This window comes from Rhinopithecus bieti, unplaced genomic scaffold (assembly GCF_001698545.2).
Source record: "Rhinopithecus bieti isolate Rb0 unplaced genomic scaffold, ASM169854v2 scaffold_9919, whole genome shotgun sequence".
In the NCBI taxonomy this organism is placed as follows: Eukaryota; Metazoa; Chordata; class Mammalia; order Primates; family Cercopithecidae; genus Rhinopithecus; species Rhinopithecus bieti.
Genome location: NW_016806411.1, coordinates 2,519,100 through 2,540,893, shown reverse-complemented (window position 1 = coordinate 2,540,893; position 21,794 = coordinate 2,519,100). Strand labels below are relative to the sequence as shown.

Genomic DNA, 21,794 nt, shown 5'->3' with positions numbered 1-21,794 from the left:
CTGCTTTGCTTTGCTGTCAAATATTCTCCCTCAGGGATATGCTTTCTTGAATTGTCCCTTTGTTTGGCTTCCTACCCCTGAGGTTTTGTTCTACCTTTGGGGGATGCACTGGAGTAAGTTTCAGGCTGGTTAAGAGGTGTGTCTTTCTTCTGTAAAGTGGGGAAAGGGAGATTATGAAAGGGGTGGTGGGAGATGGAACTGCAGATGGCAGATGGAGCTCTTAGGCAGACAGATCAGCGTCAGGCGAGAGAGCACACACATATGGAGCTGAGGATCTGGAAAATGATCCCCTTAAGCCGTCCACTTCTGTTTACCCTCCACATCTTTGTGTGCCTCCAGACAGATATCCAGCCAGTGTGAAGACCTGTGGTCTAGGGAAGCCTTTTAAAAGGGTAGGGACCCGGGGTGACATGGCCAGCACATCTACAACAGAGGCTAAGGAGTCCTGGGTTTTACCTCATGCCCAATTTTCTTTCCACCTTCCTTTTCCTTTCTGGTATTAATCTTCCTTCTCTACCCTGCAGCCATCTTAAAGAATGGCCCTAAACTAGGGCAGTCTCTCAGTGGCTGTCATTCTGCAGAGCTGCTCTTACCTCCATAGAAGGTTATGTTTTTGGACATTTGCTTTCCATACAGAAATATAGAGAAATTGTATCTTAGCTGTTGTTAAAAGGGCTTTTTTTCTTTTCTTTTTTTTTTTTTTGAGACAGAGTCTTGCTCTGTCGCCCAGGCTGGAGTGCAGTGGCACAGTCTTGGCTCACTGCAAGCTCCGCCTCCTCGGTTCACACCATTCTCCTGTCTCAGCCTCCCCAGTAGCTGGGACTATGCGCCCGCCACCATGCCTGGCTATTTTTTTTTTTTTGTATTTTTTAGTAGAGACGGAGTTTCACTGTGTTAGCCAGGATGGTCTCGATCTCCTGACCTCGTGATCTGCCTGCCTCGGCCTCCCAAAGTGCTGGAATTACAGGCGTGAGCCACTGCGCCCCGCCTATTCTTTTTTAATTCTCAGGAAATCAAGGCAGATGTAGACCCAAGATCCAGCACAACGACATCTTACTCCTTCTCATCTTGGTCTGCTCCACTTAAGAGAAGCTTTGTGAAAAGTTCCAAATTTTGACAGTACCAGGGCCCATTGTTCTGTTAAGTAGCACAGGAAAGTAATTAGAAACGAGGCAACATGTACTGCCTGGCTTGCCAGGTCTATCATGTTGCAATTCTAGTGACTTTTGTTAGGATAACTGGAACATTGTGACCCGCTGATTTTAATTTTTTGTTATGGTTAAATTTTAATGCTTTTAAAAGCAAAATTAAATATTTTATGTTGAAAAGCTGTACTTTTAAAATCCTATATTCTAAAGGATATTGTGTGTATATATAGGTGCATATATCTGAACTAAATTTTAAATTTCATTTCTCCTTCACAAGTGTTCTTAAAAGTTGTCTTTATAACTTTTTGCTTTGGTAGCTACTAGTTTTGTATACCGTGTTTTGTAGGGATCACGAAGGAGCCAAGTTTTATTTCAAAAAGAAGAGTCCCTTACCATGACCCACAGATTTCAAAATCTCTGGAGTGGAATGGAGCTATCTCAGAGAACAATGTGGTTGCACTGCCAGAACCAGAAGCCCCAGAAACACCAAAATCACAAGAAGCAGAACAAAAGGATGTTACTCAAGAAAGAGTTGACTCACTAGAAGCTTCCAGGGTTCCCAAAAGAACCAGATCTCACTCTGCAGACTCCAGAGCTGAAGGGGCTTCAGATGTTGTGGAAAATAATGAGGGTGTAACAAACCATATACCAGTTAATGAAAACGTAGAACTGGAACATTCTACCAAGGTTCTTTCAGAAAATGTAGATACTGGGGTAGGCATATTCACTGCATTTCTTTTCAAAAGCATAGAATTCTTTGTTGGTTTCATCGTCATTTCTGTAATGTTACATTTTGTGTTTCAGAATTTTCCATTGTTGTTTTCTTGTCTAATGTCTATAAGAATAGTTGATAACAGGCTGTTGACTTTAGTTGTTGTGAATTAGTTCTAACTACTCGCTATTTTGTAGTAGTTATGTATGCTATGATATCCCTTTATTGGATGGACCTCCTGTGTCTGGATTTTATTCATCATATATTAGCACTTGAGTCCTAAGGGAGAGATCAAGTTGAGACAGAGAAGGGAAGTAGGCCCTTACTTCTGGCAGGGTGCTGAGCTGACTTCTATCTAGCCCCTTTTCAGTTTCTTATCTATACAAGAAGATAGACAGAAACTCAATTGATGAAATGCAAAAGGAAGGAGAGCTCTGGCTGTCTCTCAGAGATCTTGCATTTTTGCTCTCTTATGTTACAGCTGGCCTGCAGCAGGTCCCTGTGAGCACATAAGCAGAGGCTACCGGAACTTGCATGGTGATCTCAATGCCTTCCACGTTTCTTTCTCCATTCTGTTTCACTGCTCTTCTCTGGTTCATGTCCACCACTGACTGGGACCCTGAAGAGGCATTTCAGAGTGTTGGAGAAGAATCCATAGCTTGTTGAAAAAGCTGGGGGTAAAAGGGAACAAGGAAGGTGATGTGTGAGTCTGGCAGGCAGGAGAAGGGGTGTTCACAGAAGCAGTGTGCAGGTGAGGCAAAGTACTGGGACTTTTTGATAATAGATTTAATTATGAATGATTAGTAGGAAAGGACTGAGAGTATTATATTTTTCCTGGGATGCCTAATAGTCCTTTGATAGAAAGGAATTTTAAATGGTTTGACACTTGAAAAAAGATACTATTTATAAGTTAAAGAAAGTTTGCTGTACCACAATGTGCATGTAGTTTACAATTTTGTACTGTAGACTGAACATTTTGTTAAGAGGATAGATTTCGTGTTATGCATTTTTTACCACAATTTTAAAAGTTTGAATAGAAATTTTAATGTCTTTGAGTGGATTTTGTTTTGAACAGTTGGATAGACTTCTGCGTAAGAAAGCTGGATTGACTGTTGTTCCTTCATGTAATGCCTTGAGAAATTCTGAATATCAAAGGCAGTTTGTTTGGAAGACTTCTAAAGAAACTGGTCCAGCTTTTGCAGCCAATCAGGTAGTTTAATGGATGTAATACATTTCTGAGTACCATTATCTTATCTAGTAATGTAGATTTACATAGAATTAAGAGTTGCAAGAAATTAGGTACTTAAGTAGCCTGGAGGTAGGTTCTAGAAAACCAAAGTGAGAATTTTGCTAAAATCGTCCTGTTACTTATGATTTATGGTAGTAATATTATACTGTCCTAGGCTACTGATGATCATTGTTGCCAGATGCAGCACATATACTAAATATGAGACAGGGTAATGAAAACTTGGGGAACTGGTAAGTTTTTGCATGCTATAAGATTTTTTTACTTAATAAAAAATTATTAAATTGATCTTATTCTAAAATGTTGTGTTTTGTTGACTAATATATTGCATGTTTCCTGTATTCTAAGAAAAGCATAACTGCTTTGAATATTTATTTTAATAAATACAAAATATGTTGACAATAACACAAGATACGTAATTTTGTCCTTATATCAGACAAATGGTAATAGGCATTGTCGGTATAACTATATTTGTAAAATTCAGAAGCTGTAATGATGTGGTTTTAGATTTCATTATACTCCTGCACAGTTTTAGTGTTGAGATACCATTACTAATAAATAGTCTGTTGTTTTACTACCTTCAACCTTTAGGCAGTTTTTAGGCTTTAAACTCTCATTTATGTTCTTAACAGTACTTCCAGGCAGAGACAGGAAATACCTCCACTTGTAATATCCCCAGAGACCTATAATGGCTTAGTCTGTTTTTTCTTCTGGTCTTTGTGTTTTTCTTTATAAATATACACACTTTCACACACCCTTACATTCATTTTCTCCTATACGTCAGCATTCACTTGTGTATTGCGTATAGCCCTAAGAACTGACAGGATAATTAGATTCAGCAAGACAATAACATCTAGTCATCTTACATTAAGATGAAAAAAACACCAGTGATCCTATAAATTGTGGCAGCTTTGGGCTTATTCAATTTTTAAAATACCTTTGACATTTATATAACATTTGAAGAACCTATGAAGTAACAAAATGATAAGTACCCGTTATTAACCTAGTGAATAGGATCGGTACTTCTTTTGCTTGCCTACAGGGTTTTTTGGAGATGAAATGTATCTAAAATATTATTTACAACATGAAAATTGTAATTATTCAGGTTTTTATAGAGTATTTGACCTTGAAGATAGAGCTGATTCAAATCAAATCATATCATCAACAAATAGGGCTTTTATGTGTCAGTGAAAGCGTTGTGTAGAAATGTTACTTTTATAAGAAAAATCACTAGCGATATATTCACTGGTAGTTTTACTGCTTTCTTTAATGTGTTTCACAAGCTTTTTTTTTTAGAAGGAATTGCTCATTGTTCAAAGCATACTGAATTCAGAGTCTATGGATTGAAGAGCTTTGAGACAGCTTTTAATGCTTGTTGATAGGAAACCTCTGAAAAGGTTGTTCATTTCTATTTTATCAGACACCTGCTTTCTGAAAGGATGTCTTATGTTAATATGTAAAGGAGTCAGAACAGTTTTTGGCAGGAGAGTCCTTGAGGTTATACTGTACTAAAATAGATAAACTGTTTAGATCTGATCTGTATGAAGATACCCTATTCAGCATTACAAACCAGTAATATAACTTGTTTGAGTTCCCTATCTTTTCCATTTGCTTTCCTTGTAATCAATGGTAATATGCTGTGAAATAGAAACCATATTGTGAAATAGAATAAAAGGAAACGTTTAACAATACAAGTGTAGTAATTGCTCAGAACATTTTCTTTGCCTTAATAAAATGTGCTGAAAATAAGCCAAGGGAAGAAAAGCTAAACAAATTGAACATATTGGGTATTCGAAAATGTCAAGAATTTTCTATTAAGGCAGGAATAAAAAAAATCATGTCAGGGAGGAAGAAAAAAACCTGTAGAACTGACAACAGAGTTGCCTTAAAGCTAATGTCTATGTCATATGAAAATATGCCAATATTTATTTTGGTTATAAGCTATATTTTGATTATAAAACTATTATTCAAAACATAGTAATGAGTATATAAAGTTGACCTTTGGATGTTAATAATATATGTGAAATGAAATTAAAATCATATATAACTTTGCTTTTTTTTGTCCTGTAATTCAACTTTATGTATGTTTCGTTAAGTAATTGAAGACTGAAGTTCTGCATATTTAATGAACAAAACTAAACCAAGATAATTTTTGTTTAAGGTTTTCCACAATAAAAGCCAGTTTGCTCCACCATTCAAAGGTAACTCAGTCATCCATGAAACTGAATACAGAAGAAATTTCAAGGGTTTATCTCCAGTGAAAGAACCAAAATTAAGAAATGATTTGAGAGAAAACAGAAATCTTGAAACAGTATCTCCTGAAAAGAAGGTATTCATCAACTTTTAACCTTACCAAACAAAATCCCCATTATTTTAGATTCTCCACGTTTTCTTTTACTTACTACCACCTGGGAGTTTTTGGTTTTCGCTAGTTCATTAATTCATTTGTTCATCAAATGTTCATTGAGCCAGCTACTAGGAGCAGACATGGGTTGGTACTGAGAATACAAGGCTGGCAAATAGCCCCAAGCAGCTGTTGGGCTAGTGGGGAGGCAGACATAAATAAAAATGATACAGCATGTTGAGTACTTAACAATGCAGGAGGTAAGTCTAATATATTTAATACCAAAGTCTAGTAAGTTTAATATCAAATGACTGCATTTATAGTAACTTCCCGGGGTAATAGTAGTGCTAGAAATACTTGTTTTAAATTATGGAAATTAAACACATACATACTTACATGTATTTTATTTTTATTTATTTTTTCAAGACGGAGTCTCACTCTGTCACCCAGGCTGGAATGCGGTGGCATGATCTTGGCTCACTGCAACCTCTGCCTCCCAGGTTCGAGCAATTCTCCTGCCTCAGCCTCCTGAGTACCTGGGACTACAGGTGCACGCCACCATGTCTGGCTAATTTTTATATTTTTAGTAGAATTGGGATTTCACTATGTTGGCCAGGCTGGTCTCGAACTGCTAGCCTCAGGTGATCCGCCCACCTTGGCCTCCCAAAGTGCTGGGATTATAGGCGTGAGCTGCCACGCCTGGCCATAACAAGTAGTTTAAACCAAAGTGTTAGCATGCCAGATTATAGCCAGTATAATTCATATGATCTACCTCAGAATATACAAACAACAGCTTCTGTGTGATATTACAGCCATTTAAGTTGCAGAATCAGGCTAACATGATTATAAATTACAGGTAATTGGGGTGTAAATACTATTTTTTAATCTCCTGGAATGTTGATACCTGATATTTTATGGGTCCTAAAAATAGTATATAAGTAAATATGACTAAAAGTAAAATGATTTATACACACACATATATTAGGCCTATGATATTATCGGAGAAAAAAGAAAGAATTGCTATTCAGTAAAGTGATTTGGTAACTAATTCATCAGGATCCTATGTTTAATTACTGTAATGCAATTGTAAATTTAGAATATCAAGTTCAGTGTGTGGTAACATTATTTAGATATGTATTTCTTAACTTAAAAATTTTCTTCCTTAGCCAAAGATCTGAAATCTTTATTGTTAGAAAATGAAACTATATCCTCAGCTAAACTTCAAAATAACTAACCAAATATAATAAAATTTCACAACTTGTTTGTTGATTTCTTATTTTGTTTTCTTTAGTATCTAAAGCTTCTAAAATAGAAATGTCATTAAATATTCAAGTCTAACTTTATAACATCCATGTTTTCACTTTAATGTGTAACATTTTAAGCATAAAAAGCTTAAATTATTTCCATTTCAGAGTAATGAAATAGACGATCCTTTAAAATTGGAAGCAGAGATGGAATTAAAAGACTTACACCAGCCTAAAAAGCTTACTCCTTGGAAACATCAAAGACTTGGGTATGTATTTTAATAGGAAAATATAGTATTTCAGTGATCAACATGGTGAAATATTTACTTTCATTTCATTTCTATTAGGAAGGTGAATTCCGAATATAGAGCAAAATTTCTGAGCCCAGCTCAGTATTTATATAAAGCTGGGGCTTGGACACGTGTGAAGGGAAACATGCCAAATCAGGTGAGTGTATGTGAGCTCAATAAGCCCACAGGTTCTTTCAGCCTCTATTAACACTTTAATTTCACAATGAGTTCCATTTGGTAATAGAGACCACAATTTAAAGAAGTATGATAAAATAATAGCACTAATAGTATCAGGAACTTATGTATTAGGATGTAAATTATCAGTGTTTTTTTTTAATGCCACTGGCTCTTCAGCAATTAATATTCATTGAGGTCTTTTAAGTTAACGCTTTTTACCATCAAACATTTGATCGTGTTAATAGATTGAATTTATAGAATTGTATCATTATAGATTTGATTATTTCCTAACTTTCAGACCACTCTCTCAACTGAAGATTAAATAATTTGTCTGATAGTGATGCCCATTGTCAGTGTGTACACTTAGTTTGTAGGCAAAAGAAAGGTGCAGCTTGTGTGGTTAGAGGTGTGAGCTACAGTGTTGGGATACTCTAATGTGGGAGAAACTGGGGATCTGAAGATAGGTTTGAGGGGAAGGGTAATTCTAGAGTTGAGAAGTGCTACTTTAGTACTAGCTTCTTATACTCAAAGGATAGAGAATGGAACATTTTTGTTATGGTATTAGCATCTTTCAAATCGTATCTTGACTTTTTTTGCCTTTTCTGAGAGAACAAGCTACAGTAAAATGTTTCTGTTTAGATTAGACATTAGTAAACATCCCACTTCCCCCTGTCATTGTAAACAGAAGGATAATTTGGATGGGGAATGGGTCTTTTATTTAGCTCATTACTTAAAACCATGGCCCACAATTATGTATAATCAGCTTCTGGGGGAAAGGGCTAGGGCTCAGTGCTCAGTGCTCTGAGCTCTGAGCTGCTGGTTCTTTGAACTGCAGCTCCCAGACACAAGTCCTAGTGACTGTCATGCTGTCTGCATATTGTTTCAGGAGGTCACTTGATTCCTTCCACCGTGGCCACTCTTTTGCTTTCTACTTCTCTATTTGAGCATATCTTGAAGACAGCACAGGCAAGTAAAAGACAAAGCTCAAAGCTGTCCCAGATATTACCTGGGGCAATGTTCATATATTCACCTTAGTGAAATCAAGTTAAAACTAGGAGCATCGAAAGCACCCATGATGGAAGAAAGGCAGTGAGTCAGCTAAACTCTTGAGCAGTTTGTGACCATCCCAAGTCTTGGCAAAGATCTCCCTGACTGAGGAATCTGATAGTGGGAGTGAGGAAAAGCAGGACAGAGGCAGAACAGTGTGTGGCCAGTAAATCGGTGTCAGCTGCTGGCCTGTTGTGTTTAGGCATGACACTAGGTTGAGGTTATGAGAAACTCTTTGTTTTGAAACTCTACCTGTTAAATGCGAAAACCACTGCTAGAAATTTTCTTTAAAGTTATAGGAGTTGATAGAAATGATAGATGAACAAAGCTTTTTTTTTTTGGTTGGCAGTGAAGAAAATATTTCATATTATCCTTTAGGATTTTTTTTTCAGGTATGGTTCATTAGAGTAGGACTCTGTTGGCATTATATGGTTTCTTATGCTATATAGGTGCTGTCTTTTGCTTTTGCCAGTTCGCTAGAGTTGTAACACTTTCATCTCTGCATTCAAAATCGTACCTTGTTAAAGAGCTGAGAATATGTTTCTACAATTACTTTTACATTGCTGTTTCATTGTTTGCTTTTTTTGGCCTGAAAGAAAAGCAGTTCTAGAATAAAGATTTTCTGTCTTGATGATAAAAAAAATTAGTGTTTTTCGAGAATAAATAAAGCTATTGAACAGAATTTTAAGGGTAAAACTTCAACTTAATTTTTTTTACATTGTGGAATTGTACTTGGAGAAGCCAGCAGGTGGCAGTATGATGTATAAAGTGAAAGGTTTCAAATGGGTATAAAGGCTCCTTTTCATCAGAAAATGTTACTTGCATATTAAAGAATTCGTATCACTTTATTATTCATCAGAACTTTTTTTATCCTGTCACTTTGTTGAACATATTTCTATTATGATTTTGTGGGCTATTATTTTAAATTATATATTTAGTACTTTTTTTTTAAGTAGAGATTTTGCTGATTCCAAGGGAACTTTGAGGAATTTGGAGAGGGAAGCCTCATAACCTCGTAACTCTCCCAGTGAGGGCTTCTGTAGCAGTAGTAGCTGTATGCAAAGCCATGAAATGAAGCTGGGTTAGGGATTTCTGGCATGTAAGCACCCTTCCAGAGCTGGGGAAATAGGAATAATAATTAGATTGCCTAATTTATCTGTCATCAGCAGCATCCTAGCCATGCAAGAATGTGGCTGGTTTTCAAGATAATAATAAGCTATCTTGGTTACTGAACTAATTACTAAAAATACTAAGAAATATTGATTGACAAGTTTGGTAGATATTTAGAAGGGAGAATAATGTGTTTCATTGGTTCCCATTAATATTCAGTTATGGCATCAACCTATCATTAAGTATGTTTCTGTATTCCTTCTCTAGGGTTCTCTAAATGCCATGTGGTATGCCGAGGTTGGTTGCTTTTGAGTTTTTAAAAACTATAATGCATAGATTACTTGTGTAATTTCAGTTGGAATAAAAGTAGATGTCAATATTTTCTTAGCTGCTGTAAATTTCTCCCTGCCTGCTGGTCTGAAATAAAACAGCTGCATCGTGCTTTAGCTTGATTGTTTTCGTTTTTGCTTAAATGCACAAAGTCTGATGACTGTATGTGGCTGATTTTGCCTTCCTTTGTCCTTGGTCCCTGGCTGTATTTGTTCAGTGTCTTTGATATGCTACTTGGTGCTATTTGTAAAGAAGCATTTACAACAGTATATGATGTCTGAACTTTCCTGTATAGGTTAAAGAACTCCGAGAAAAGGCTGAGTTTTATAGGAAGCGAGTTCAGGGGACACATTTTTCTCGGGACCACCTGAATCAGATTTTGTCTGATAGCAACTGCTGTTGGGATGTCTCCTCAACCACAAGCTCAGAAGGAACCGTTAGTAGCAACATCAGAGCATTAGATCTTGCTGGGTGAGATATTCTTTGTGGATGGCAAAAAAAAGTTTGTTGACACTTACATAGATCATAGAATGTCACAGGAAAATGACCTGACTACTCAAAATGTGTCTCCAGTCAAATGGAAATGTGGCAGCCATTTATTTCATTTTTATTCTCTGTGAAAAATAAAGCAATATAGATTGCTTTATTTGTGTATGAATAACACGTAATGTAAATCTGGAAGGCTAGATTTTTATAATATTTTTTGTTGACAATTAATAGCAGAGTAGGGATGATTATATGGTCAGATGTAAAAAGACCTTTAGAAGGTGAAAAGAAAGTCAACAACAATAAAAACGTAGAGACTAAGCTATTAATGCATACCTATTATCATTCATTGATGGATTTTGTGGCTGATTCAGAACTTGACTGCTGATTTTATGGAAGAGCGCTCTGCTGTTTTGGGTTTAAATGAACATGATTTCACTATTTGTCAGCGAAAGTAATTGAAGAACTTAGACCATGGGATCCTAGGTAAATCCTAGGTAAATTGTGTGTAAATGCCAGTTTAGGGCTAGGTATGACTTGTGTCAGCAGATTAGATGTACACAAGCATATGTGAAGGTAGGAGTAAAAGAAGATAAATACATTTTGGAATATTTTAATAGAAACTCCAGATTATAACTTTGATTTATTTTACTATAAAACAAATTAGATTTCCTTCTTCAATGCCTGAGCAAGGCAATATCTATGGAAAACGTGTAGTTGTGAACAGAAGGAAACGATGGACTCACTAAAATTGGTGTAGATTAGGAAAGTGCAGACTATTCACATTTAAAATAAAACTGATTTTGTTAACGCAGAGATCCTACAAGCCATAAGACTTTGCAGAAATGTCCTTCTACAGAACCAGAAGAAAAAAGAAAGATCGTGGAAGAACAGCCCCAGAAAGATACCACAGAGAAATTGGGAGTGTCAGCTCCCACTCTACCTGTTAGAAGGCGGCTGGCTTGGGATACAGAGAACACTAGTGAAGATATACAGAAACAGCCCAGGGAGAAAGAGGAGGAGAAGGAGGAGGATGACGACGAGGAGCAAGGGGACAGGAAAACAGGCAAGCAGGCTTTTATGGGAGAGCAAGAGAAGTTGGATGTACATGAGAAATCCAAGGCAGACAAGATGAAAGAAGGGTGAGAGTTTTAAATTACTCAGTATGGAGAAGCGTTATTTACATAGTTGATATGTACTTTGTTTTGTCACTAAATATAGTGGTTTACACTTTTGATTTTATGACTAATAAAGTGCAGATTTTATTTCAACGTCACAAAGGCACTGCTATGTGGTGAATAATTTGATTCAGGTATTTAAGTCACTACTGATTGGTAATTGAATACTTGAATTCTGGGCTACTTTGGGAGGAAGTAGTTAGGATTATTTTCATTTATGTCCTATAATTTATGGTGTGCCAGATTTGCAAATGTGTCTGGAAGAATGACTTTAAAGAAAAAAGCTGGTGCTCTTTAATATCAGATGATTCTAACAAAAAAGATAATGTTTTATGATATTTTTTAAAAAGTGATTTCTGAAAATAGCTAATTTCTGTTGTTTTATATGTAAATTGCTTTGGGGAGTTGCTCTTCTCCACCTATGGTAATAGTGCCTTTTGTCTATAATCTAAATCCCTTATTCATTCATGGATGTTATGGAACTTGAGCCTTGATGTAAGGAAGGATTCTCTGTGGTGCTGGTGCTGACTTGCAGTGATTTTCCCCCTTATCCAGTATTCAGTCACTTTTTTCTTTGTGGGTTGTTTTTATTCTATTGATATAGTCCATATAGCTTACAGTATTTTTTCAGTGTTCAGTTTTATTTTTGATCTTGTGCTCAGTTCTATTCATTATTGAAAATTTTAGTCTCTTTTAGCTGCATGTGGATTTGGTGGTTATTTTTTCAGAAACAAAATGGCATTCTCTTAGAAGTTTTATACTTTATTGCACAATGATGACAAAGTATTTTTTTAAATCATATTTTCTGGAGTAAATGCTGTATAGATTCATAGATTGTTTCAATTTATAGGTCGGATTCTTCTTCTGTATCCTCAGAAAAAGGAGGCCGGCTTCCTACTCCCAAGCTGAGAGAACTTGGTGGAATCCAGAGGACTCATCATGATCTCACTACTCCAGCTGTTGGTAATCAGCAAACACTGTGCAGTTCTTATTTAACCTGCTTTTTCTACATGATCATTTAGTGTAATTGAAACTGTCATCTCCTTTATTTTTCCAGGTGGTGCTGTTTTAGTGTCTCCATCTAAGATGAAGCCTCCAGCCCCAGAACAGAGGAAAAGAAGGACCTCTCAGGATTGTTTAGAAACTTCAAAGAATGATTTTACTAAAGTAAATATATTTTGGGGAAAAAATTATCTCATCTGTGACTAATTATTGTAGACATGTAATAAATGAATGATAGGTTAAGAATTTAGAGAATTGTGGCTATCATACGAGGAGATGATACTCTTAACCTACTTTTAGTAAGGCAAAAGTCTTGACATTTTTTCTGTTAGAAGCATTGCGTTTCTGTTGATACACTTTCAACTTTGTCAGTAGTGACTCAACAGGAAGAGAAAGAAAATAGTACTTTTATTGAGCATCTCCTGTGTGGCAGTTGTATTCCAGCTATGTTCCAGGCATTGTTTTAGTGCTGGGGATATAGCAGAGAACAAACAGACAAAAATCATGGCCGTCATTGAACTTATGTTCTAGTGGAGGAGAGAGACAATAAACAAAATAACCAGGTAAAATACACAGTATTTTAGATATTGATTAGTACTAAGGAGAGAAATAAAGCCGCTGAAGTGAACAGGAAGTGGTCAGGGAAGTCCTCAGTGCGAGAGTGGCATTTAAGCAGGATCTGATAAAGGTAAGGGATTGACCTGTATGCAGATCTGGGAAGGTCTAGGTGACAAGAACAGCAAGTGCAGATCCCTCAGGTGAAGGGGATATCTGCCTCCCTGAGGAACAGCTAGGAGATCACTATAGCTGGAAGAGAGAGAGAGAATGAGAGGGACAGCAGTGTTGATAATGGGTTCAGAGACATAATGGGGTGCTAAATTGTGTAGGGCTTTGTAAATCATAGCAAAGATATTGAATTTTTTTCTGTATGCAGTGGGAAGCTATTGGAAAGGCAGAGGAGTGACATAATATTACTTAGTTTTTTCCCAAACTGTGTTGAGAATAGATAGTAGTAGAGCAAGAGCTGGTGCATAAAAACAGCTGGGAGTCACTTACTCTCTCCAGGCAAGAGGTGATGGTTGTTTGGACCTTGGTGGTGGCAGTCAAAGTCATATGATAAAGTTCAATTCTGATATACATGGAAGGTACAGCCAACAAGATTTGCTGATAGATAAGATCTGGGGTGGGAGAAAGAGAAAAATGAAGGGTGACTCAAGATTTTTGGCCTTAGCAATAAGGATGGAGTTACCATTTAACTGAGTTGGGGAAGATCAAGAATTCCATTCTGGACACACTAAATTTGAGAAGCTTATTAGACATACAAGTAGACATGTTGAATAGGGAACTGACTATATAGGTTTGGAGTGTAGGGGAGAAGTTGGGCTATTGGTACAGATTTGAGGCTCTTTATAGCTTAGGTGAGTCAGGTATTTAAAGTATTGAGACTGGAGGAAATCATCAAGGGAGTGGGTGTAGACAGAGAAGAATAGTTGCAGACAGGTAGGTCTAAGCCCCATTTTTTTGATATTGGGAAGTTGAGGACTAGTCAGCAAAGGAGACTGAAGGAGAGCAGCCACTGAGGTGGTGACAGACAGGAGACTGGTATCCTGGAGGTGTCAAGGAGGAGGAGAGTCAATGCTACAGATAGGTCAGTAAGATAGGACGGTTGCTTATTGGATTTAGCAACACGGAGGTCATTGGTGACCTTGATAAAGGGCAGTTTTGGTGGAAGGGAGGAACAAAAGCCTAAGTGCAAGTGAATTCAAGAGGAAAAAGAGGAGAAGAATTGAAGAAAGCTGCCATAGATAATTCTTTGAAGTGTTTCTTTTCCAAGAGGGGAAGCAGAGTAATGCAGGAGTAGTTGGGAGAAGTAAGATCAAGATGGAAGACATAACAGCATGTTTGTATGTTGAGAAGAATAATTTTGGAGAGAGAAAAGTTGATGATGCAGGAGTGAGGGGAAAGTTGTTGGAAAGATGCTCTTGAGTAGGAGAAAGGGCTTAGGATCTGGCGGAGACATGGAAGGGTTGGCTTTAGACATTGACTGTTTATTTTTACAAGAGGGAAAGCGGAATTCATGGGCACTGCTGATGAATGTAGGAAGATGTGATGGCAGCTTTTGGAAAACCTCTTCTTATTGCTTCTTGGTGACGTGTGAAGAAAAGTCCTTGCTGAGAATAAGGCTGGGGAAGATGCTGGAGATTTGAGGAAAGTGAAGGCATGGAGTAGTCTTCTCAGAGAGTGGGAGAGTGAGTGGGCCAGGGGATTGTGGGATATTTTAGGCCAGTGTTAAGGGGCCATTTTAGGTTGGTGGTCACAAAGTTGGCGGAAGACCAGTCAGGAAGGGTTGTGTGCCTTTCTCCAGCAATGTTTGACTGCAGAGGTGCAGCATACTTTTATCAGATAGAGAGTTGGATTTACCTAGGGTTTTGAACTTGATAGAGTCAGAGTGTTGCATTTGCCTAGGGTTTTCAACTTGTCATGAGAATAAGACAAAGTGAGAAAAAGGGGAATGGAGTTAAGGTATATATGAAGAAGGGATTATAACGAGTTGGTGAGGGAAGGACACTGGGACTTGAGAACAGTGCAGAGGTGATAGGATCAGTGGATGGATGGTCTAGGTAAAATAAAAGACTTGTTGGAATTGGGGCACCCTTGGGGATTAGTCTTAAAGTTAGGAAATGGTGGTTAGAAATTTAGATTATGGAGAGGTTGCATTTACCAGTAATGACAAGGCTTAGCAATAGGTGTAAGTGGTTGGAGTAGAATAGAGAACATTCAGAGAAAAGGTTGAAAATCTATAGGGAATGTTGCTGATGGCTGTTTGTGAATTTGAGTACAAAGTAGGAGTTTTCAGGGTTTGGGAACAGGTGGGAGATGGGATCAGAGTACCCTCTACCTCTTAATCCCCAGTGCTTAGAACAGAGCCCAGCTCATAGCACGTAACAGATGGAATGAATGTTATTGGAGTGACAGAATATCTAGACTATTTCCTGTTGCTTATACATTGGTTTGTTCAAGGAAATTGGTTTGTTAAAGGAAATTGTTGGTATACATTGGTTTATTAAAGGAAATGTGACATTAGGAATACAGTCAGAGGACTCATGAGAATCAGATCTTAGTGGACTGTTATACTCCTCCTGAGAAATCCAGGCTGCCATCTGGAAGGTGTGAGCTTTTAGGCAACTGTATACACACAGCTGATTCAGCCAAAATGAGTGACTAATCTATATTTGCAACTGGATTTATATGTATTATTTTCACTTACTGTGGAATTAATTTATTGAGTAATCTAAGTAGAGTAATATCATTCCTCAGAATGTTAATGCCAATCTCTGTCTCACTGTGCATACTGTACACTTTTAACATTTTAATTACCAACTCCTCTAAAATAAGCAAGTTTCTGGCCTGACGCGGTAGCTCATGCTTGTAATCCCAGCACTTTAGGAGGCCAAGGTGGGCGGATCACATGAAGCCAGGAGTTCAAGACCAGCCTGGCCAACATGGGGAAACCTTGTCCTTACTAAAAATACAAAAATTAGCTGGGCGTGGTGGCAGACACCTGTCATCCCAGCCACTTGGGAGACTGAGGCACAAGAATCACTTCAACCCAGGAGGCGGAGGTTGGAGTGAGCTGAGATCACGCCACTGCACTCCAGCCTGGGAGACAGAGTGAGACTGTCTCCAAACCAATAAATACATACATATGTACATACGTACACAAGTGTATTATTGACAACTTGATTGGATATCCTTCCATGTGAATTTTCTGCGACCAGCACTACCAGGGACTATACCTGGAGCTAACTAGCTTTGGTTATTTCCCAGTGTCTACCCCTTGGTTACTGGTAGGCAGAAGAGTCACTAAACTTTGATATACACATCAGTTTTTCCCCTTATATTCTCTTATAGAAGCATTGATAAGAAATTATGTTATTATTATGTATAAAATTAAACCTGTAGGTCATTCAATTTCCAATAAATTATCAGTATGTACCAAAACTTTAGGGTAGAATTCTCATATTGGTTTGATCATCAGGAAGCATTTTCAAATCTTAAAATTATATTAAAAACCCAAGCGTGGATTTGCTTACTTCATTCATTTAACAGATTTACCCATATGCTGTGGCAATGATAATGGATAGAAACAGACATGGTACATAATCTTAGGAAACCTGCAGTCTGGTAAGATACATGTTAATCACACACAAAAAAAAGTGAAATTAAAACTAATAAGAGTTTCAAAATACAAGTATTTAGCGCTATTCTGGAAGGAATTGGCCTAATCATGGAGATCAGAAACCTTCTTGGAAGTCAATGATGCTTCTTTGAAAAAGTCATAACTGAGCTAAGATAAAGGAGAAAAGGAAGCATTAACCAGGAAAAAAGGATGGGGAGAAGGAGCATAGCATATGCCAAGATCTTGTGGAGAGAAAGAAGGCAGAGTTTGAGGAAACAAAGACCAATACAGTGTGTGGCAGGGAGTCTGGTGCAACATGAGGTTGGAAAACATAGCAACATAGGGATTTCTGTCATTATCTCAAGAGCAATGGGAAGCCATTGAAATATTTTAAGTATGGGAATTGTGATGGATATCTGTTTTCAAGATCTGTCTGGCTGCCATAGGAGGCAAGAGTAGACTGAATGCCCTTAAAAGGCCAATGTAGTGGTCCACGTAGGAGGTGTTGGTAGCTTGGATGAAGGAGGGGAGAAATAGAAGTAGATGAAACTGCACAATTGTGTAAGGGGAACAATGTTAAGGCTTGATGCTGGGTTGGATAACGGGGGATGAGAGACAGGGATGCCTGCTAAGTTTCTAGCTTGCCCAACAAGATTGATGGAGGTGCCATGCACTGAGCAAGAGAACTCTGGACAAGGAACCTCTTTGGAGGGGAGTTTTATTTTCATTCATTCAATTCAATATTTAATAGGCTCTTAACAAGTGCCAGGCACTGTTCTAGGATCTGGGGATTCATTAATAAGTTAAAATCCCTGCCTTCATGAAGCTTACATTTTCATTGGGAGGAATAGACAATTTTTAAAGAAAATAATTTCACATAGTAGTAAGCACTGTGAATTAAATAAAACTATATATCTCTAAGGGATGGGTAAGACAGCTTTAGTTTGGGCCATCAGGACAGGCACCTCTAAGGAGATGACGTTTTAACTGAGACCTGACTGATGAGGAAGGTGCCCATGCTGATATGTGGGGCAGAGAATGTTTTCCAGTTAGAAAGAACAGGGGCCGGCGCAGTGGCTCACGCCTGTAATCCCAGCACTTTGGGAGGCCAAGGCAGGTGGATCACTTGAGGTCAGGAGTTCGACATCAGCCTGGCCAACATAGTGAAACTGTCTCTACTAAAATTACAAAAAATTAGCTGGACATGGTGGCGCTTGCCTGTAGTCCCAGCTACTTGAGAGGCTGAGGCATGAGAATTACCTGAACCTGGGAGGCCGAGGTTGCAGTGAACCGAGATCGCGCCACTGCACTCCAGCCTGGGTGACAGAGTGAGACTCTGTCTCACAAAAAAAGAAAGAAAGAAAGAACAGGAAGCGCAAGTGTTCTTCCCTAGGGCAAGAACCCAGAGAGATTAAGAATGTGGCTGAGATTAGAAAGGGAGGCCAAGTAAGGATCTTAGTAGTTCTTTTTTTTTTTTTTTTAAGTTTAATTTTATATTCACTTTTTTTCTTTCTTTTTTTTTTTTTTTTGGAAACAGGGTCTCGCTCTGTTGACCAGGCTGGAGTATAGTAGCGCGATCTTGGCTCACTGCAACCTCTGCTTTCCAGGCTCAAGCAGTTCTCATGCCTCAGCCTCCCAAGTAGCTGGGACTACAGGCGCCTGCCGCCACATCTGACTAATTCTTGTATTTTTAGTAGAGATGTGGTTTTGCCATGTTGGCCAGGCTGGTCTTGAACTCCTGGCCTCAAGTGATCCACCTGCCTCGGCCTCCCAGAATGCTGGGATTATAGGTTACAGCCACCACATCTGGCCCATTTTTTGCTTTTGGAGACAAGGTCTTGCTGTGTTGCCCAGGCCGGAGTGCAGTGGTGCGATCATTGCTCATTGTAGCCTCAACTTCCTGGGCTTAGGCAATCCTCCCACCTCAGCCTCCTGAGTAGCTGGGACCACAGATATGTGCCACCATGCCTGGCTAATTTTTGAAAAAAGTTTTTTGTAGACTTGGGGTCTCACTGTGTTGTCACACTGTTCTCAAACTCCTGGGCTCAAGCAGTCCTCCCTTCTTGGCCTCCCAAAGTGGTAGGATTACAGGCTTGAGCCACTGTGCCCAGCCTGAATTTTATTTTAGATTCAGAGGGTTCATGTGCAGGTTTGTTACATTGATATATTGTATAATGCTGGGGTTTGGGCTGTATTGAACCCATCACCCAAATAGTGAACATTGTACCCAATAGGTAGGTTTTCAACCCTTGTACCCTTCCCTGTCTTCCCCCTTTTGTAGTTCCTAGTGTCTGTTCCATCTTTATGTTGTGTGTACCTATTGTTTAGCTCCCACTTATAAATTAGAATGTTTAGTATTTGACTTTATGTTTCTGTTAATTCACTTAGAATAATGGCCTCCAGCTGCATCCATGTTGTTGCAGTGGATATGATTTCATTCTTTTTTATGGCTGCGCAGTATTCTATGGTGTGTATGTGTACCACATTTTCTTTACCCAATCCCCTGTTGATGGGCACCTAGGCTGATTCCATGAGTTTGCTAATGTGAATAGTGCTGGAATAAATCTATAAGTGCAGATCTTTTTCACAGAATTATTTCCTTTGGGTAGATACCCAGTAGTGAGATTTCTGGGTTGAATGGTAGTTCTAGTTTTAGTTGTTTGAGAAATTTTCATATTGCTTTCCACAGGGGTTGCATTTCCTTTTCTCTGCAGCCTTGCCAACATCTGTTGTTTTTTGACTTTTTGATAATAACCATTCTGACTGGTGTGAGGTGATACCTCATTATGGTTTTGATTTACAACTCTCTGGTGATTAGTGATGTTGACCATTTTTTCATGTTTGTTGGCTGCTTTGTCTTCTTTTAAGAAGTGTCTGTTCATGTCCTTTGCCCACTTTTTAATGGAGTTGTTTTTTTCTTGTTAAATTCCTTATAGATTCTGGATATTAGTCCTTTGTCAGATATGTAGTTTGCACATATTTTCTCCCATTCTGTAAGATGTCTGTTTACTCTGTTGATAGTTTCTTTTGCTGTGCAAATGCTCTGTAGTTTAATTAAGTCCCAATTGCCAATTTGTTTTTGTTACATTTGTTTTGAGTACTTAGTCATAAATTCCTTGCCTTAGCCAATGTCCAGAAGAGATTTTCTAGGGTTTCTTCTAGGATTTTGTACTTTGAGATCTTACATTTAAGTCTTTAATCCATCTTGAGTTAATTTTTATATATGGTGAGAGGTAGGGGTCCAATTTCATTCTTCTACATATGGCTAGCCAGTTTTCCCAGCACCATTTATTGAATAGGGTGTCCTTTTTCCATTGTTCATTTTTTTGGTCATCTTTGTTAAGGATCAGATAGCTGTAGGTGTATAGCTTTATTTCTGAGTTCTCTTTTCTGTTCCATTAGTCTATGTGTCTGTTTGTTTACCAGGACCCTGATGTTTTGGTTACTGTAACCTTCTAGTATAGTTTGAAGTCAAGTAATGTAATGCCTCCAGCTTTGTTCTTTTTTTTTTTTTTTTTTTTCCTTAGGATTGCTTTGGGCCCTTTTTTTTTGCTTCCATATGAATTTTAGAACTGCTTTTCTAATTCTGCGAAAATGACATTGGTAATTTGATAGGAATTGCATTGAATCTGTAAGTTACTTTGGGACAGTGTGGCAATTTTAACAATATCGATTCTTCCAATCCATGAGCGTGGAATGCTTTTCCATTTGTTTATGTCATCTGTAATTTCATTCAGCAATGTTTTGTAGTTCACGTGGAGATGAACTCAAGGAGATAACCTCCTTGGTTAGCTGTGTTCCTAGGTACTTTATTTTTGGGGGGCCATTGTAGCAGGACTGTATCCTTGATTTTGTTCTCAGCTTGAATTATTGGTGTGTAGAAATGCTACTGATTTTTGCACGTTAATTTTTGTATCCTGAAACTTTACTGAAGTCATTTATCAGGTCTTTTGGAGGGATTGTTAGGGTTTTTTTAGGTTTAGAATCATATCATGAGTGAACAGAGATAATTTGACTTCCTCTTTTTCTATTTAGATGCCTTTTGTTTCTTTTTATTGCCTGATTGCTCTGGGTAGGACTTTCAGTACTATGTTGAATAGAGGTGGTGAGAGTGGGCATCCTTGTCTTGTTCTTAGTGGGGATGCTTCCAGCTTTTGCCTATTTAGTATGATACTGGCTGTGGGTTTGTCATAGATGGCTCTTATTATTTTGAGAGGTATGTTCCTTCATTGCCTAGTTTGTTGAAGATTTTTATCATGAAGGGATATTGGACTTTATCAAATGCTTTTTCCACATGTATTGAGATGATCATATGGTTTTGTTTTAATTCTATTTATGTGCTAAAACTATTCCCCAAAATCAAGGAGAAAGGATTTCTCCTTAACACATTCTATGAAACCAGTATCATCCTGATAACAAAATCTGTCAAGGACACAACAACAACAAAAAAAGAAAACTATAGACCAATATTCCTGATAAACGTAGACACAAAAATCCTCAACAAAATCCAATCAAACTGAATCCAGCAGCACATCAAAAAGATAATTCATCACAATCAAGTGGGGTTTACTCTCTTGGATGTTACTCTAATGTTACTGAGAAACCTCTGGAATATCAGAAGCAACAAAGCAAATAGGATATGCTTCACAGGGTAAATCCAATCACTGTGGCTTCTCAGTGGGGAACTGCCGTACACAGGGCTGAGTAGAGCAGTGAGACCTATTGGCCTTTTGAGGCTTTAGGCTCAAAAACAGATCGCAGAATCAGTTATGTTAAACCTGGGAACCCCATGTCTTTTATTTTACAGGTTTCTTTCAGGTATTTTCAGCAATTGTAAAACCAATTTGACAAAGATCACAAATTTTGTTCATATATATAGAAAAAGGAAAAGAAAAGAACAATTTCTCTTTGGAATTATTTGTATTGTCCTAAGTGATACTTGTTTGAAAAAGAAAGCAAGTGGAAGATTTGTGGTTTTATCCTACATATTGATTTGAAATATGTTTATTGGTTGAGACCAGCAGCCCTAGGCCACTTTGAAGCAATAAGCTCTACCATCACAGACAAAGATATCTAAGTTTAGAAAGCAATGTTTTGAATGTTACATTGATAGAATCAAAGATAATAAGTGAAGGCAACAATTACAAGAAATAATCAGGAAAGTTTGGAACTGTATTTGATTTTACTGGTTTGCCGCCTTCTGTTTTTAATTTAATTTAAATTTTTTCTTTTTTTAAATAGAGATGGGGTCTTGCTATGTTAACCAGGCTTGTCTTTTTTTTTTTTTTTTTTTTTTTTTT

The 21,794-nt window shown here is 37.8% G+C and overlaps 1 protein-coding gene across 3 annotated transcripts in view; it reads left to right on the top strand.

Moving 5' to 3' along the window:
* Positions 1–21,794, top strand: part of SAXO6 (stabilizer of axonemal microtubules 6) — a 39,049-nt gene that overhangs the window by 4,196 nt on the left and 13,059 nt on the right. The window contains exons 3-12 of one of the 3 annotated variants that reach the window (XM_017876192.1): positions 1,495–1,862; positions 5,268–5,435; positions 6,863–6,963; positions 7,042–7,141; positions 9,586–9,615; positions 9,944–10,119; positions 10,950–11,276; positions 12,163–12,275; positions 12,370–12,479; positions 14,245–14,252. In XM_017876192.1, coding sequence (XP_017731681.1) covers positions 1,495–1,862; positions 5,268–5,435; positions 6,863–6,963; positions 7,042–7,141; positions 9,586–9,615; positions 9,944–10,119; positions 10,950–11,276; positions 12,163–12,275; positions 12,370–12,479; positions 14,245–14,252 — 1,501 coding nt within the window. Of the gene's footprint in view, positions 1–1,009; positions 1,327–1,494; positions 1,863–2,935; positions 3,071–5,267; positions 5,436–6,862; positions 6,964–7,041; positions 7,142–9,585; positions 9,616–9,943; positions 10,120–10,949; positions 11,277–12,162; positions 12,276–12,369; positions 12,480–14,244; positions 14,253–21,794 lie in introns of those variants that run through there. The other 2 variants (XM_017876191.1, XM_017876190.1) reach the window with 2 other exon arrangements.